General features: G+C 40.3%; 1 protein-coding gene across 1 annotated transcript in view; it reads right to left on the reverse strand.

Annotated features, from left to right (window-relative positions):
* Nucleotides 1-20,150, reverse strand: part of LOC126458438 (DNA polymerase alpha catalytic subunit) — a 263,548-nt gene that overhangs the window by 40,098 nt on the left and 203,300 nt on the right. Inside the window, exons 25-26 of the mRNA XM_050095493.1 lie at nt 16,555-16,672; nt 2,113-2,182 (exon numbers count right to left, since the gene is read on the reverse strand). Of these exons, the coding sequence (XP_049951450.1) occupies nt 2,113-2,182; nt 16,555-16,672 (188 nt within the window). The remainder of the gene's footprint in view (nt 1-2,112; nt 2,183-16,554; nt 16,673-20,150) is intronic.

The raw sequence follows: 20,150 nt of genomic DNA on the forward strand, positions 1-20,150 counted from the left end.
GTAGTAACCATGAGTGGGGTACACTATCAAAACCTTTTTGGTAATCAATGTATGTGTAGTGTAGCGACCTTTGTTTAGTTTTAGCTTGATATGTCACCTCTGCATCTATTATCAGTTGCTCTTTACATCCTCGTGCTCCTTTGCAACAGCCTTTTTGTTCTTCATTTATAATTTTGTTCTGTGTTGTATGTGTTATTAATTTTTGTGTAATGGCTGAAGTTAATATTTTGAATATTGTTGGTAGGCATGTTATGGGGCAATATTTAGCTGGGTTTGCTGTGTCTGCTTGATCTTTAGGTTTCAGATAAGTTATTCCATGTGTAAGTGTATCAGGGAATGTGTATGGGTCTGCAATGTAACTGTTAAATAATTTAGTTAGATGTGAATGTGTTGAGGTGAACTTCTTTAGCCAGAAATTTGCTATTTTATCTTTTCCAGGGGTTTTCCAATTGTGAGTAGAATTAATTGCTTGGTTGACTTCATGTTGCAAAATTATCACTTCAGGCATCCGCAGTATCATCTTGTATGTGTCAGTTTCTGCTTGTATCCACCGTGCATGCCTGTTATGTTGTACCGGGTTTGACCGTATGTTGCTCCAGAAGTGTTCCATGTCTGTTATGCTTGGTGGATTGTCTATTTTAATGTGTGTGTTATCTATTGTCTGGTAAAATTTCTTTTGGTTCGTGTTGAATGTTTGGTTTTGTTTCCTTCTATTTTCACTTTTTTTGTATCTTCTAAGTCGTTTGGCCAATGCTTGTAATTTCTGCTTCTTTTCATCTAATTGCTGTATCGCTTCTTGTTGTGAGATTTTACCTAACCTTTTTCGGTTTTTTTCTGACATTTCATTTCTTATAAATTGTGTTAGCTGTCCAATGTCTTTTCTTAGTTTTTCTATTCTGATCTGTAGCCTGTGTTGCCATGCTGGTTTTGTGGGTTTCTTCTGTGTGTTGGTTGGTTCTGATCTCTGCCTAGTGTGTATATTTAGTGTAGTGAGTGCTCCTATATAAACCAGTAGTTGTAACTCTTCCATAGTTCTGTTTTCATTTACTTTGTTGTGTATGATTGTGTTGATAGTTTTTATTGTTGTTTCGACTTGTGGGTTATTTGGCGGTCTATGCAAGAATGGTCTAATGTCTGTATTTGTGTCTTTGTATTCTATATATGTCAGCTGAAATTTCTATTCTATATCTAACATGTGTGTCACTTCGTGTTCTATTTGTGCTTGTTCTGGTGGCTGTCTTAAGATTTCGTTTTCCTCTGATTGTTTAATTGATGTGTGTTGGTCTTTGTTTGTTTGCTCTGGGATGTTTGAGTTCATTACTGTATTTTCTTCTTCTTCTGATTGCACATTATTTTGTTCCTGTATTTGTTGTACTTGTTGTTCGATGTTTTCTAATTCTGACTGGGGTATCCTGTTATTTTTTATTATTACACAGATCTGATCAGCTAGTTGTCGTTCTGTTAAAAATTTTAATTCTGGGTATCTGGTAATAAATGTTGTGTATACTTGTGATCTGTATCCAGTTGTGTTGGTTCCTAGGTTTGTTGCTTGGTAATAACAGAATATGAGGTGTCGATTAACTTCATCTGACCATCTCATCCTCTGTCTTTGTTTTCCTTCTAGGGTGGTTGCAGGAAGCATATCCTGCAAAACGCCTCTATTTGGATTTAAATTATTTTCCAGTTGGCTAGCAGTGTCGTTACCATTGTGGGCGGGCATAGGGTTCAAGCGTCGTCCCCGACCATGACGGCGCTTGTCCGAAGCTTCTTTAGTTCTGTCCTGAACCAAGTAATCACACTAAAAGGGGGGTTAGCCCTATTAGTGGTTTGTTCTTTTCGTCGCCTTTTACGACTGGCAGAACATACTGGAGGCCTATTCTTTTCCCGGGCCTCCACGGGGTTTATTATTATTATTATTATTATTATTATTATTAATTGCTGCTCATGTAGTTTGCATATTGCAATATTAACTCACTAAGGATTTCTAGTAAATACCAAACTCAGTTTAACTACAACTTGCTGGACACTCACAGTTAACTGCTTTTATGTTGACAATTAAGCAACTGAATGATCTAAACAATAATATTTTAACACCCTATTAGTAATACTTACAGTTTTCCTGTAAGGTCCATCCATAACTATTACTTGTTGACACTTCTCATTCATACATGTAAATCTGAATCTGGAAATAAAAATGATGAAACAATGTCAAATATTAATGGTGCAACAAAATAATATAGAAAATATTTGAATTCTGTCTGGTGGCACAAACTGAAGGTAGGAAGCTATTGCATCCTGATAAACTGCAAATACGAAATCACAGATCTGCCTGAGAAAGTGTGTGCCAAATACATGCCGCAATCACAATATGCTGCACAACTGTTGGAGGAGGAGGAGGTTACATGGAGGTAATCTGTGATAAACACCATCAAAGTAGTGGGAATGAGCAGCAGCTGACCTCCGGTGTACGAGGACTGTTCAAAAAATCCCGGTACATTCATAATTTCATGTCAATGGCGTGTTGGAGCAAAATGCAGTTGGCATCCCAGCACATATCGGTGGTTAATGTGTAACTGCTGAAAGCTTCATTGTTGTATGTCAGTCAGTTATAATTCAGTACTCTTTGGAGTAGAACGTTAAATTTTGTGTGAAACTCAAGAAAACCTTTACAGAGACGCACCAAATGATGCAGGAATCCTACACTGGTGAATGCTTAAGTTGTACTCGGTGTTAAGAGTAGTTCAAATGGTTTAAAAATGGCTGAATGGAAATTAAAGGTACTGCTCGTTCAGGATGCCCTTCTACGTCTACCGACGACACTCAAGCAAGGAACGTCAACGAAATTGTGTTTGCCAGTTTCAGTTGGATGACATCACGAAATCCTGACACAGTATCTTGGAATGCATTGAGTTGCCGCCAAGTTCGTCCCACAGCTCATGAGTCAAGACCAGAAAGACGTTCGCCTCACAATCTGTAAAGAGCTTTTGGATCACGCAAATGAAAACGAGGTGTTCCTTAAGAGAATCATAAATGCTGATGAGACATGGGTTTATGGTTATGATGTTGAGACTAAAGTTCAGTCTTCACTATGGGTTGGGAAAGGGTCTCCATGACCAAAAAATGTCAAGGCCATGCTGATATGCCACAGGGACCAACTGTTAATCAACGGGACTATAAGGATGTGTTGCGACAATTGCGAGAAAATGTAAGTAGGGAAATGCCTGAATGCTCCAAGACAATTCATGGTTCTTGCATTACGATATTGCACCCATACATTCCTCCCTGTTGGGGCGTGACTATTGCACAAAAAATGAAATCACTATGCTGCCTCATCTTCTCTACTCTCCTGTGTTCTTTTACCTCATCTGCCATTGCAAAGCTTTGTCTTAAGCTTTGTAAAGGTAGATGAGGTAAAAGAAAATTCGCAGACGGCACTTCACGTGATCAAGCAAGAGGTGTACCAATACTGCTTCCGGAAGTGGAAACAGCACTGGGAGTGATGTATCGACTGTGGAGGAGAGTATTTCAAAGGAGACCTTGCACAATAAGTAAAAGATAAGCGTAGAAAAATTTTGTGGTCAAAGTTCTGGAATTTTTTGAACAGACCTCATATGTACAGCCTTATTTTACATAGTGCAACATTTGTAATGAATGTTTCGAACTGTACCTTTCAATTTTTGGGTACCATTTTATAAATGCTTTTGACTATCTTTCCTTTCATTGCTTACGATATTTGGTGCCTCTCATAGTTGAACTTCACTTGGTTTCCTTTGAAATGATTCCACCTTGCCTAGGACAACCTGGTCCAAAAGAACAGTCTAGATTCACACATGACAAACAAGTTTAAATTCAGTACAAGTTACCATCTGGAATGATCTGAAATCAATCACACAATCAGAACTTAATAGATGTAAAGTCAAAGTCTGAAGAAGGGAAGTCACTGCCCTAAACTTGGAAGAAATTAGAAGATAAACACTGCAGAGTTCGGTAGAAATTTGGAGATACACATTACAAAATGACTGTCTGACAATGATTCCTTAGTGAATCTCCAATTGATGGGCTGTGAATGCAGCTGGTGCCTGGCCGGGAGAGCTCAAAAAGTAACTGGTTCAATAGCTGAGACTAATCTGCTGATCTGTGGCTGAACACTGGCCTAAATGCTGTCATGCTCATGGATACAGTGCAAGCTTCTGGTGGCCACATGACATGCTGTAGGAAAATAATGTTTGTAATAATGGTGCCACGGTCGTGGAAATGCACTCTGTTGGCAGCAGACTTGGTGTCTCTCTTGGCGGCTGCCCAAGACATGGTCGTCGTCGTCGTTGTCCGGAACACTTACCAATATGTGAGACGATGCAAATTGGTATTTTGCTTGCAGGTATTTGTGCCTGTTGTGGCAAACAATGCCTGAAGCTTCGCCACCTGTGGGATGTGAGGGTGTTACAAGTTTGCAGGTTGCTGTCTTGTAGGAGGGATACAGCAAATATGTTCTTGGATTATGTGCAATTAACAGCATTATGGCCATGTGTCAGTAAAAACCCCATAAAATAATGTCAAATGACAACCCACGATTTCTAACATGAGAAACATGGGTCAACATCTGCCAGCAGGCTATACACTTGACACTAATAGTGAAGTAGTACACACAGAAGCTGCAATTTTTGTACATGTGGCTTGGGATGAGTGAGTACATTTGCAGACAGAATGGGCTACACTGCAAGTACAGCACTCCACAGTTTGGCCAAGGATAATCTATGCACCATGGAGTGCTTCATTAGGTCTAGCTAACATGACACTAATTTTGTTTATAAGGGGAAATGGACATATTTCTTCACACAGCTACTCACAAACGTATCTGTATTATTATGTAAACTGAAGGTAGAGGGGAGAGAAAGGAAAGGAAAGGTAAGGTAAGGAACTATTGATGTCCTTGCATAAGGACTTTATGCAGAATCAGCAGGAACAAATGAAAATATGAGCCGGACTTGGACTCACACCAGGGTGCTCCAGTTTACTAGACAGTTTGCATTAACCACTGCACCATAGAGACACAGAGTTTATCACAATTGTACAGACTATCTCGGCACACCTCCGTCCGACTCACATTCCCGTCTAGCACCACCTGTCCGCAGTCCTCGTCCATGTCCTCCATGGTGGGCAATGAATCCAACACCTTCAGAGCGTATGCACAATTATGTCTAACCTTATGTGATAATCTCCAGGTAGTGAGCACGGAGGACAGGGAGGGGGAATGCGGATAGGTGATGCTAGATGGGAATTTGGGTCGGCCTGGAGACGTGCCAAGATAATCTGCACAAATGCCATAAACACTGTGTCCGGATGGTGCAGTGGTTAACACAACTGCCTAGTAAGCAGGAAATCCCGTGTTCAGGTCCTGCTCCAGTATATATTTTCACTCGTAGCTGCTGATCCCACATAAAGCCCTGATGCAGCTTACATCGATAGTCCCTTCCATTCCTTTCCCTCCACCTTCAGTTTACATAATACGTATCACAGCTGTGGATTCCACATACAAACAACTAAATTGGCTCAGCTCAACTACACTACTCCAAATGTGTTGTAATTCATCAGCATTTGGATAAAAGAGGCTTTGAACAATGGCATACACAGTGCAAATTATGGCAGCTGCTAAGCACACCAGTATTTGAGTTGAACATGTTGGAAAGATACAATGGAGAACCATGCAATAGGACTCAATCAATCGCACACACATTCTACAGCAATCACATAATAGCTGAAGTTCAGCAGTCACACATCCATTTCATTTTCACAAAATACAAGTGGTTTCACATCTTCATTTCACTACACTCTGGGTGATTCATTTTACAGGTTTGACTAACAAAATAAAATGATGCTATCTTTTTTTTTTTTATCAACAGGACAACAGCAAGGATTTGTTTATAGCTAAAACTACTGTATTCAGATGTAAAAAAATCTCACATTGGCTACAGGTAAAGCCATCAAGATTAGTTCTAGGCTTGCAGTCACCACAAAGTGTATCTTTCAGTGACAACTGGTTGGGATCGCTGCTATGGACAGTCCTCCTTCCTGCTCAGACTTTTAAACAGATGTGAGCACTAAGGTTCATTGCTTTCAGCCACCATCACACACAGTAAGATCCCTGTGGTTAGTATCAGAAACACACATTTTTAGGTCAGTATCAAGATTTTGTTTTAAAAGAAGTCAAAATAATAGAAGAGCCCCACAAAATGCTTAGGAATGCACAGAAAAGTAAGATTAGCTCATTTCATCACAATAGTAGAGAACTGAGTAGTAAGGTAGAAGAGTTTCTTGCCTGTTTGGCAAATTTAGAAAGCACTGTAAAGATAAGACATCCTGTGCCCGTTTGAGCACCACCTAGCCACAGGGTTAGATTAGTTACATATAAAAGATTACACTCTAGCAGTTTACTCATGCAGAATTAATATGGGAAGAGCAGGAGTTGTTACATAAATTAAAACAGAACACAAGTTCATAAACATCAAGACAAGTAAATTTTGTAGTGATAAGAACACAGCAGGGTGTGCTTTTGAATTAATACTGAAAAATAGTTCACTTTTAACTGTGATCCTGTACAGATCCCCAGTGGGAAGTTTTGAAATGTTTATGAGCAATCTCGTTTCCTTACTGTGCTATCTGTCACACCAGCAAGCAGTCTTTTGTGACTTCAATGTAGATTTTCTAAAGGATTCAGAAAGGAACAATGATCTGGAAACCTCATTTGGCCCCTACAATTTGATATCAGAAATTAACTTTCCTAAACGGGTGGATAAAGACAGCAGGATCCTCACTGATAATGTTTTCTTTTGTTGAAGCTCAAAATAGGAAAATACCTGTTATCAAGTAGCAAATGCTGAAGCTCAAAACAAGAAAATAAGTGTTACCCACGAATAAATGCTCTCTGATCACGATGCGCAATTAATTAGGATAAATAACAGAGAGCCTTACAGTACGGATAATCCTCAGTGGAAATCAGAATAATTAATGACTCTAGGACAAGAGATTTTAAGAATAGTTTACACGAGAAGATTGATATCATTGTTTGAAAAATAGCTTTTGACATAAGCTAATCAGAAAGAACATTAAACAGCCAAAGAGATTACAGAATCTTGTGAAATGAAAATGGGGAATATATCTTTTGGCAAGAACAAGTAGAGATCCTGCAGTAGTTGCACACTACAAAAAGTACTCAAAATGACTAAGAAATGTTATTAAAAAATTAAGGAACATGCATTTCATGTCAGAAATCAGTCATTTCAACAACACACTTAAGGCTATATGGACAACACACTTAAGGCTATATGGACAACACACTTAAGGCTATATGGACAACACACTTAAGGCTATATGGACAACACACTTAAGGCTATCTGGACAACACACTTAAGGCTATCTGGACAACACACTTAAGGCTATCTGGACAACACACTTAAGGCTATCTGGACAACACACTTAAGGCTATCTGGACAACACACTTAAGGCTATCTGGACAACACACTTAAGGCTATGTGGACAACACACTTAAGGCTATATGGACAACACACTTAAGGCTATATGGAAAGTAGTGAAATGAGACAGACCAATCACTCACGGAACAGGATAATCTCAGTACTGACCTGAATGGAAGAGCTATAAATGATGAGTCACAGGAAACAAATGTATTTAATAATCATTGCTTAAATATAGTAGGAATCATAAGGATAAAAATACAGTAGAAAGGATAGGGATAAACAGCTCAAGAAAAAAATCACAGTAGTATGTTTAAAAACAACTCTCATTATATTGAATCATCTGAAAGTATCACCAACTTCAACTTCTTGTTCTTAAATTAATTATGCATTCTCTCAAAAATAAAAGCTCATTTGGTTTTGATGGTGTTTCCAACAGAGTACCCAAGATTTTTTCCCATATAATAAGCCGCTTATTACCTGAAATACACAATGCATCACTGACTGGTGGCATTTTTCCAGAGAGATTCAAATATGCCGTTGTCAAACACATCTTTCAGAAAGGTGATAAGACAGTTAAATGTTACATGCTGTTTAGGCAAATGACATTTCACATTCCTTGTGTAGTACAAGGGAAGTGGTCTTGACAGAATAACACTGAGTACGAAGCGAGTTGCAGAACGTACACTGGATGCGAGTGTTTGTTTTTGCATGTGCAGACATTAAACAGCAGGTATGGAATATGAGAAAATGGCAAGGTGTGATGACAAGTAAATGGCTTTCTGCTTTGGGCAGGACCTTTTTGGTGTCGCGGCTTGGTGGTGACTTGACAGTCAAGGAGCAACCACGCTCTTCATGAATGAAGACAAAAGACACGATGGTTTGTAACAAATAAAATGTGTTGTAATCTTGGATGTCATGTTGAGCTTTTGAGATATATGCCACATGAAACGTTGTGTTCTACTTTAATTTATGAACTGCTCTATTGATCTGTACAGCACTCAAGGAAATATACGTTTCTAAAAGCAAAGTAGTGGATGGGCTTTTTTGTGACATGAATGGAAGTTATCTTATTTTGCTCCAATAACAGCTGCAGAATGTGAACAAGTCAAGCATTTCCTCGGCTACACATGGGATTCCAGAGGCACCAATTAGCAGGACCTCTACTTCAAGAGAATGAACTGCAGCGACTGGATTTAAAAAAAGACGAGGGGTAAATAGTCAGATATTACATCAGGTGACAGGTCTCATGAAGTGTTCTGATTCAAGGAGCAAGCCAACAACAGCATAAAACACTTCAACAGATGTCAATAAATACCACCTGTTTCACTGCTGACATCATTTCCCAAATTTTTTTAGAACATTACCCACACAGTAGTATCCTCAGCAAATCTCAGTTTCAGTTTTAGAAGGGTTGCTCTACTGAGAATGCCATTTTCATGTCCACTCACCAGTTTCTGCAAGCATAAAATAGCACCAGATGGTATTTTCTGCGAGCAATCCAACACATTTGACTGTGTGAACCACAGTATTCTCCCAGACAAACTCAAGTTCTATAGGATTTATGGTATAGCCAAACAATGGGTGATGTAATAGCTAACAGAAAGAATGCAGAAAGTTGCACTCGATAATTCAACCAATATAGTCAGGGACATAATTCTGATGAGAGGAATCACATATGGGGTTTCCAAGGCTCAATCTTAGTTCCGCTATTGCCCCTCATACGTGTAATCTATCTTCCACCTAATATACAACAAGCAGAATTACACTGATCAACCGGAACACTATGATCACCTATATAATAGCTGGTATGTCAGTCTTGGGCATGCATTACAGCAGCAATGCGTCATGCAATGTAATTAATGAGGCCTTGGTAGGATGTGTTCGATTGGGTTTACATCTGGTGAGTTGGGGGCCAGTACATCAAATTCGTCACTGCGTTCCTTGAACCACTTCTCCATTCTCCTGGCTTTGTGACACGGCGCATTACCTTGTTGAAAAATGCCACTGCTGTTGGGAAACACAACTGTCATGAATGGGTGTAAGTGGTCTACACCCAGTGTATGATACTCCATGGCTATCATGGTGCCTTGCACAATTGCCACTGGACCCATGGATTCCTTCATGAACGTCCCTCAGAGCGTAATGGAGCTGCTGCCAGCTTGTCTCCATCCCACAGTACAGGTTGGGCAACTACCACTCATTACAGATGTCAGACATCGTAGGCTGGGAAGACTGGTAAAGCAGGACAGGCAGTGAACTGTAGAAGAACTAACCTCAGACTTTAATATTGGACAGAGTACAAGTGTACCTTAAACACACAGTGCACCGAACACTCCAAACGATAGGCCTCCACAGCTGACAAGCTGTGTATGTGCCAAAGTTAACACCACAACATCAGCAACTGCAACTGAAATGGGCACGTGACCATCGGCACTGGTTGCTGGCGCAGTAACAGAGTGTTGCATGGTCTGATGAATCCCGACACATACTTCATCATGCTGATTGCAGAGCGTTAATCTGTCATCTTCCAGGGGAACAGTTCGTGTTCCCCTGGAAGATGTCAAATCCCAGAATTCCTGTAGCTGTGTCCTTCAGTTCATTGCCAGAGATGAAGCACTCTCCTTCGAGATGTTTTTTAGCAGACCAAACACCTGATAGTTGTGGTGTGACATGTCCAGGCTGTAGGCTGGATGCTCAAACTGCTCTCAATTGAACTTGAACCATGTTTGACCTTGGAGATATGTAAACTTCATTTATTGTGAAGCAAAATCATTCCATCTGTGAACAGCCCAGCCCGTTTGCTTCTGATGGACATGCATAGGCTATAGAGTGTCTCAAAGTACACGTCACTGTTAATGTTTTTTCCGTGTTCAAGTAATTTGGTGAGTATTGGGTCTCAGACACTGAAAAAGATGATAAGCATCACCTTGCCTGCTGAGGGGGCTGCTTTGAATTTTTTAGGGGGAGATTATGACACATGCTTCAATTGCACGCTGTCCTGCTTTGACTCTGGCTCAAAGTGATAACAGCAGCTCTCGTCCGCGGTGACCATCCGCTCCTGGAAAGCAGTGTCTTCGTGATACTGTAACAGGTACTACAACGCTAGCCTCATACACAGTTCCTTTTGCAGTTCGCAGAGTTTTTTTGGAACCCACTGCACATGAAACTTTTGGTAACCCAAACTGTCGGGCACAGTTGACCACACTGTTCCAACACTGGATCCCATCATCACTGCCAATTTTTGCACTGTGACATGCCAAACACTTTTCACCAGGTTGTGCACCTAGTCATCGAGTTCGACCATGATTACCAAGTATGCCCCACCTGGTCTCGGGTCATCACTCAAAAACTCCCAGCCTTCAAGAAAACAGGCACTCCATTTTTTTCACTAACTTGCTGGACAGTCTGCCCTGTATACGGTCATCATCCAGAGATGAATATTGGCCAGTTTAACCCCTTCTGCAGTCAGAAATCTAACATCTTGTTGCTCCTTAACTGTTGAATTTTGCAATGTAAATCCATAATGTCCTCACATGCACTGCCATGTCAAATGGATGGAACACACAACTGCCTCCTCCTCTCCAGCGTCACGGGCCCGTCGCATGTGCACAACCATGCCGGACACTATATTTGTGTCCCTCGATGTCACACTACACTATACCAAAATAGCATACGGAAATTTCATCCAGTCTGGTTGTTGTGATGTTTCGAAATGGCTTTTGCAGATGAGTCAGTGGCTGCAGGAGTTCCGAAGGTAGCCTTAGATAGAAAAAGGTGAGGGAGCAGAATGAAGGAAAGTTGGTGATAAAGAGGAAGAAAGGGAGCAGAGCGAGTAAGGGAGAGAGGTGGAATGAAAGAGGGGGTAGGAAGGAGGAAAGGGAGGGAGGGTGAGGGAAAGGTAGAAGGAGAGGGAGGGGGGGGGGGGGGAGAGAGAGAGAGAGAGAGAGAGAGAGAGAGAGAGAGAGAGAGAGAGAGAGAGAGAGAGAGAGAGAGAGAGAGAGATGATATAGGAGGAAGGGGAGGGAGGAAGAGTGATGGGAGAAGGCATTACACAATCGTGATTGGGAAGGAGTGTAGTGGATCAAAGACAGAAGAGAAGGACAGTGGCAGCGTTAGACATCAGTGACCGCTGATGGCCTTGCCCCCCTGTGGAGTTGGGGGAAAAGACCAAACAGCGAGATCATCGGTCTCATCAGATTAGGGAAGGAAGTCGGCCGTGCCCTTTCAAAGGAATCATCCCGGCATTTGCCTGGATCGATTTTAGGGAAATCACGGAAAACCTAAATCAGGATGGCCGGACGCAGGATTGAACCGTCGTCCTCCTGAATTAGGCCTCTTGAAAGAAGTGTAGAAAGGGGGGGGGGGGGGGGGGGGGGGAAGAATTATGCAAGCCAACAGGGTAGGTGACTGCAAATAAAATGTTGGTTCTACTATGTTCATTATTGTCGGTTATTACTAGACCGCAGATTTTAGGTAAAAACCTATTTTGTTCCTGAGTTCCTATTTGCATAAAATTTTGTATTTATGCATTTCATGACTATTTACACTTAATAGCGTTAAATCTATATGACCTAAAAAAGCCTATTTCGACGTTAGTGCCTATTTTTGCATATTTCGGCTTTAATATCCTAAAAAGTGCCTATTTCATAATAAGACAGTGGCTTCAAGTTTTTCCGCACTATACAACAGATGGAAAATAAATATTTTCTGCCCAGTGTGCAGCAAGGTGGCTAGTTGATATGCGCTCATGCTTCGTATTTGCCTAACACTTCGGTCTTTTTTTATTTTTTTATATCGCTATCCCTGTTAATACCAAATACTCTTTATAGGTGTATTATTATTCATATGTAAAAAAATAGATCACGGATCTTTAGGTTAAATTGGAGCAAATTCTTTTAATCAATAAATCTGGTGAATCCTCTGACAGAAACAAGTTCGGCAGTGATTTGTGTCATGCACTTGTGGCAGCAAACATCCCCTTTCGGAAACTAAAAAACCCTATTTTCAGAGGTTTTCTTGAGAAGTACTTCCATCAGTCTATTCCTGCAGAGTAAACTTTACGTAAGAATTATGTGGATTCAGCTTACAATGCTGCATTGCACAGAATCCGAGAAGATGTTTGAGAATCTTGTATATGGATTTCTATGGATGAAACTACTGACAGTCTTGGCCGTTATATTGCAAACCTGATTACTGGCAAGCTAGATCCAGATGCTCCATCCAGGGCTCATTTGGTATACTCAAAACAGCTTGCAAAAAGTAACCAACAAACAATAGCACAGTTTGTGAACAATGGGCTTCAGGTGCTATAACTAAACGAAGAGGATGAGAATAAGGTGCTTCTGGCCGTCACTGATGCTGCTGCTTGTGCTCAATAACGTTCATGTCTTAAGGAGTTTGGTGACCAGCTGAAGTGTTTAAACTCGAAGAGTGTTCCTGGAGCCACTCTGTAGCAATTCTGGACATGTTGAGTGTCTCCTTGTCCTGCTGTAATTGCCCAAGTTCACAACGGACAAGTCCAGAATGCACAATGGACATGAATGGATGCAGGTCATCAGGCAGGATGCTTACATACGTGTTACCTGTCAGAATCGTATCTAGACATATCAGGGGTCCCACATCACTCCAACTGCACACGCCCCACACCACTACAGAGCCTCCACCAGCTTGAACAGTCCCTTGTTGACGTACATGGTTCATGTCCATCTGCTCGATGCAATTTGAAACAAGCCTCGTCCGACCATGCAACATTTTCCTGTCATCAACAGTCCTATGTTGGTGTTTATGGGTCCAGGCGAGGCGTAAAGCTTTGCGTCATGCAGTTATCGAGGGTGTTGGTGACCCAGCATTGAAATCTGCAGCAATTTGCAGAAGGATTGCACTTCTGTCACACTGAGCGATTCTCTTCAGTCGTCATCGGTCCCATTCTTGCAGGATTTTTTTTCCGGCCACAACGATATCAGGGATTTGATGTCTTACCGGATTCCTGATATTCACAGTACACTTGTGAAATTGTTGTATGGTAAAATCCCCACTTCATCGCTACCTTGGAGATGCTGTGTCCCATTGCTATTGTGCTGACTATAACACCATATTCAAATTCACTTAAAACTTGATAACCTGCCATTGCAGCAGTAGTAACTGATCTAACAACTGCATCAGACAGTTGTTGTCTTGTATAGGTATTGCCGACTGAAGCGCTGTACTCTGCCTGTTTACACATCTCTGTATTTGAATACATGTGCCTATATCAATTTCTTTGGTGCTTCAATGTATATGAGTACATAGAGTACAAACTACCAGCAGTTGACAATTTTCTCCTTCTTGTCATCCATACTTTCTAACATATAAACTACTTTTGAAGTATCAAAATGTACTAGAACACACAAAAATGTCTATAAAATACCACACAGTACAACATACTTGCAATGAGACAGTCGCAATTCCTGAAATCTATCACCTAGAGCCTCTGGCTTGCTGAGGAGCACTGCAGTCCTGGGTCCATGGATAAACCACAAAAATCTACTGCATTATGCCACACACAAACAGACGTGGTATGTGGGCAGATCGGTGAGACTAGATCCGACGGGTAGCTCCTGCACATTAGTGGGAACCAAATGACCTTCAAATTGGCAGGCCCAAACCATTACGGATACCCGCAGAAATGGCCTGCCGTTTTGGTCCGGCGCTGAAATCTATTTGTGTGGCCAGCTACTCACGAGCCACAGACAGCACGTTGATGGAATGAGACCCTGGTGATCAATCTATGTAACAGATAACTTGTTCAATTATCCTGAGAATCAATAATAATGCGGATGGTAGCAACTCACCATAGAAGATGATCGCTGAGCCACAGACAGGCACATAGAAAAGACAGTCACACTCTCTGAACTAAATTTTGGGCCATAACCTTTGTGAGAAAATGAGAGCACACACTCATTCACACAATCACTCAGACACGACTCATGCACGACTGCTGTCTCCTGCCGCTGCAGCTACAGTCTCTGAGAATCAGATACAAACAAACCACTCCCCACGCCTCCCTGCTTCTCGTCGGCAGCTGCTAGGCTAGTGGCAAGAAGTGGTAGCAGCACTGACTGCAAGCTAAGGGGTGAGGTAGGAAGGGGAGAAGCAGTAGTAATGAGGGAGTATGGAAGCAGAGCACGTTCTCAGCTGCACCCAATCAGCGACAATGCACGACATCTCAGTAAACAAACCATTTAATGTACTGAAAGAAAATGAGATTTTTCCAGGTTTTTTTACCAGGTTTTTTTTCCAAGTTTCCCCTATATCTCCCTGACATGTTTGAAATTCCGTGATTTTCAGAACCTGTGGCAATCCTGCGTGTGAGATTTTGCTACATGTCAACAATATTAGTAAACTGTGGCAATCAGTTCACGTGAACTTGAAAGCCGGTGCTGACATTTAACATTCATTTCGTGACTGGACTCAAGAATTCTGTAGCACAGGATTTGAAACAAGTGTTGCAGAGGCTCAATTGTTTGTAGAAAGAAGTAATTGCAAAAATTGAGTCTGATTATAAAAAAATATAAAAATAAAATAAAAAAAGAATAGCGCAGAAAAAATGAATGTTCAGTTATATACAAATTGATGAACCATACAATCTGCTGAAATGCAGTACAGAGTTAGCTTTTTTTAACACAATGATTGATGCTATAATACCAGATACCGAATGTCAATTCAAAGCGCTCAACGAATGTTTTGAATGATTTGGTTTTATTTACGATACGAATAATTTGAAATCTTTATCCAAAGACGAACTTCACAAACATTGTAATGATTTAGGTACAATACTTTGAGAAGATGCTTAACAACTTTTTCAGTACATATTAGAAAATAATTTGGAAGAAGTATATATAAATCTTTACATAACAACCAGAATAATGCTCACAGTTCCAGTCAGCACTGCTTCTACTGAGAGAAGTTTCTCAGAGTTAAAATTGACTAAGACATACTTAAGAAGCACAATGTGCCAAGAAAGACTACCTACATTGTCAGTACTATCAATTGAAGTGGAAATAGCGGCTGGTATTAGCTATGATGGAATCTTTAAAAAAAATTCAGTGAGGTGAAAGCCGAAGTTTCGTTTATTTTAACACGAGTTTGTTTAATGTAATTTTTGTCATTGCACTAATCCTTGTACATTATAATAATAAAATTTGGTATAATTATTATTAGTGTATAATTTACCGCATTTAATTTAACATTTTCTTTCTGATTGGATAGTGAAAGGGGCCTCCCAAAGCTGATTTGCCGCCAACATTCAGGTTTCGCCTAGAGATGCCACTGGAAAAAAAAGGTGAAAGGTAAGGCAGTGGGAAAGAAGTTAGGGGAGGAGCTTTACGCCAGGGGATTGTGAGAGAGCAGGATATGCTGGAGAGACAGACTGATTTCTCAGAAACACACAGATGGGAATTGTCTCTCCAGCATTTCCCATGATCTTGCAGTCCCCTTGATCCAAACCTCTGCTAACTTTTTCCCAATGCCTCACCTCACCTTCTCCTTCTCCTTCTCCCTCCTCTCCCGTCCACGCCACTCCTTACCCATCCAAATCATATACTGCCTTCTTCCACCACTCTTCCTCTCCTTCCAGACATGCCTGCATTCTCCCCCTTCCCACTTTTTTCCTACCCCTCCCTCTCTCCACTTTCATCACCACCTTCCCCTCCTTTTCACCCCACCCGCTCCCTATATCCTATATGTTCTATCCACTGAACCCCTTTCATCTTGTTATCTTGTTATGCAGTCGCAGAGTCATCTGGTGAAAGACCTGCTTCGCACTACCCCACTACATCCCTTCTCTCCCCACCTCCATCTACAAAAGCAACTGCTTTCAATATTCAGTAATCAACTTCGCGGCTGCCGCAAGGGTGTGTGTGTGTGTGTGTGTGTGTGTGTGTGTGTGTGTGTGTGTGTACATTAGAAAAAGAGAAAAAGCTTGAAATTTAGTGTTAACTGTTTTCTATTGTGTGTTCCTGTGTGCCATGCACCAGTCCACTATAGGTAAGTGGTTGTCTTTCCACTATTTTAGATATTCCTAATAAATGACAAGAATACATACCTGTCACAATGCTTAAACCTTTCTTCATCTGATAGTATGGGCTGATCACCTAAATCATCATGTGTATTTGATTCGGTTTCTTGCCTTTGGATATGTTTATAATTACTAGGATCAAGACCTGCAAGACATATTGTTTGTGGCAATTGGTTATTCAGTAATGAAAATCTATTTATACAAAATAATTCCCTTAGGAAATAAAACAGCACTTCTTTCTTCATCAGCAAGTGATATACGTAACATACATGCCAATCTTTGTGTGCCAGATTTGTTGTAAGTAAAATTTTGTTCTGTACGTAAGAAAGTAAGCCTGTAAATTAGAACTAAGGTATACACCATGAGAGTAAAGCATGGAAAAAAATTCAACACCTGCAAACTCACTGATATAAATGTAAATAAAATTAGGTTATGTTACAAAATCACTCCTTATTATTAGTCACCAATTTCTACAAAAATGCTTAGTATGGCAATGACACTGCTGGTGAGAAGATTTAAATAAATCACATATTACAATACAACCATTGTAAACAAGACATGATTAAGGCAGAACAGCAACATTGCCATAATCGCAGCCATGAACCTGTGTATGACGTGAAACGATTCCACAATGTAAAATATAATAAAAACTAATTGAAATTATAGTGTGAGTGGTATACTGTCCATTAACAATAACATATAGTAATATTTTTAAAACAGTAAGCTTGAATTTTTAAGCTATGCATCCGTGCTTTCATAAAACAACATGAACAGTGTCCACATTTTTAAAACACTTATATTTCAGTCTTTCAATATTTCTATTGAAAGTCTCAATTTCAGATGATAACCTGAAACAACTGCAAATAATACGAGGTTTTTTTTGCCAGCATGGTAACCCTGACATGTAACTACACATCCACAGCTTCATAAGGGCATGACATCCCCATGGGAAGAATTTATTTAGCTGTGATTGCAGCAACTTGTGCACTTCAGCTTCCATCTATTTATCGCTTCTGAAATGCTTGCCTCCCAGTACTACTATGACATGTCTGGACATATGGGATTCATTCTGGGCAGGGTCTGGTAAGGTGTGTGTATTCACAGTCCATATTGTTGCTACAGTTAAATGGGCAGTAATGGGATGAGTACTTTCGTGCTGCAACTAACATCTGCAGTCAAAAATCATAATCCTTTAATTTTAAGTTGAAGGTGGTTTTGTAACAGATCTGAGTAAGATTTACTAGTCACTGTTAATCCTCTTCACAAGAAATGCTACAAAATTACCCCTTTTGCGACCCAAAGAGAGCAAGCAGGACTACTCCTGCTGATGGCAAAGTGCAGAATTTTTTTCGGCTGGTAAAGAGCTATTCCCCTGTGCTACCTTTTTGTTTCACATTAGTGATAGTGGGTCAAGGGTTTTTCCTCCTGTAACATTTCTGTCCATAAATTCATTACCTTCAACCTGGAAATGACAATTCTCACAGCAGTCAATTGAGATGTCACTCATCTCGCTGACACTTTCATGTATCTATAAGACTGATGCACAAATCATACTGTTGCATCAGTGAATGTAGTTACAACAAATAATAGAAAGCATGAGTAAGCAGAACAGTTTACTTCTCCACTGCTAGCCTTGGAGACTGTCTTACTTGTGACTTGTGGCTTCGTGGCAGCAGGTGGCGTGGTGCAGGCATTGATGACACCACACACACAACAACTTCCACCATCATTCAGTAGATAAAGATTTTGTTGAGAACCCAAGAAAATGCTGGTCCTATTAAAAACTTTAAGTGGGTCGAAAGCTTCTGTTCAGTCACTTGTCAAGCAGTCTGATGTTGCAATAGAAGCCAGCAAAAGAAAAAGCTTATGCTTTAAATTTTGCTTTTAAAAAATCTTTCATGTAACAGGACTGTACAGACAAACCATCTACACTATCGCACAGCCTCCCATATGGAGTACTCTTCGACATTATCCACTTACTTAGGGTGAATTTATCACATATGTCTAGATTCTGGCTAAGGCCCAAGGAACTAGAAAATAGTGCAGGCAACTCCAGTATACTGGGTGTCCATGAAGAATGGTCAATATTCAGGGACATGATGGAAACAATCATTGGAAGCAAATTGGAAGCAAAGAAACCTAATAAACATGGGCACTAAAATGCACACCTTAAGAGCTGTGAGCACTACTACACGATCTGTGATACTGATCCTGAAACTGTGATACACAATACTGTGAAGCAAATCTCTTCTAGAGCTAGGTCTTTGCCTTCTGTATTATGGGAGAAGGTAGTATGGACCAAAACAAAAGAAAAAACTACAGTAAACTTGGGCTCTAAAATCCATACCTTAAAAGCTATAAGCACTTGTTCACGAGAAGAGATTTGTTTTACAGTAGCAAAGTTAAGTAAGTGTTCATATCTCTTACAGAATGCATTTTAAAGCCTTTTTGCTCTGAATGACTATTCATATCATATATCTGAATATTGACCATTCTCCCGGGACACCCTGTATAAGAGCGGTAGAAGAACGGACCCACAAAATTAAAGCCCAGTATTCTTTACACTGGTTTTCTGCAGAATTATTTGAGCTTATTCTAAATATAATATAATAATTAATAATATTTTTATGCACAAAATAAAAAAAATTTACACAGAAAATTCTGTCCATAACTCAGCATGGATTTAGAAAGTATCACCCTGTAAAACTCAGCTTGCCCTTATTTTGGTGAACATCCTGTGAATTACTAGACTTCAGGAAAGTATTCAACATTGTGCCCCACTGCAGCCTGCTAACAAAGGTCTGAGCAATCGGAATATGTTATCAGGTATGAGAGTCACTCACAGACTGTTTAAGTAACAGAACTCAGGACACTGTCCTGGACAGTCAATGTTCATTGGAGGCAAGGGTATCGTCCGGGCTGCCCCACAGAAGTGCGATACAACTGCTCTTGTCCACTATATACATACATAAATTATCTGATGGATAGGGTGAGCAGCCATCTGTGACTGACTGGAAGTGTTTGTTATGTTATTATACAAAGTCTGTGTTGACAATTCGCGTTATGTGATGCTCCTTCAGACACCGCAGCATGATCCAAAGCTGCTCACTAAATATTACAAAATTTTATTCACAAATTTTAAATCTAGACTGACTTCAGATGTACTATTTATTTGTGACATATGTCACCAACAAATAGTATAGCTGAAGTCATCCCAATCTGAGAACATTTCATAATATACTTTGGATGAGTCATCATAAAGTGACTGTAGGAGGATACAGGATGGTGTACAAAGAATTTCTGTTGTGAGTGATGAATGGAAACTTGCTCGGAATATAGAAAAAAGGTTAAATGCAGAGGAGAAGGAAAAACAATCCTATAATGTTTGACTACAGTATTACTGGTGCACTGCTTGACACAGTCATGTCAATTAAATATCATAGCTATAACACCGTAATGTGATATGAAATAGAATGAGCACATATGGTTGGTAGTAGGGAAGGCAAATAGTCAACCTTGATTTACAGAGGGAACTCTCAGAGAGCGTAGCTCATCTAGGCATAGCCTGCGCCTCAATAGATATGGAAATGGGAGTCTGCCAAAGCTTGTAGGTGACTGTGTAG

This window comes from Schistocerca serialis, chromosome 2 (genome assembly GCF_023864345.2).
Source record: "Schistocerca serialis cubense isolate TAMUIC-IGC-003099 chromosome 2, iqSchSeri2.2, whole genome shotgun sequence".
Taxonomy (NCBI): domain Eukaryota; kingdom Metazoa; phylum Arthropoda; class Insecta; order Orthoptera; family Acrididae; genus Schistocerca; species Schistocerca serialis.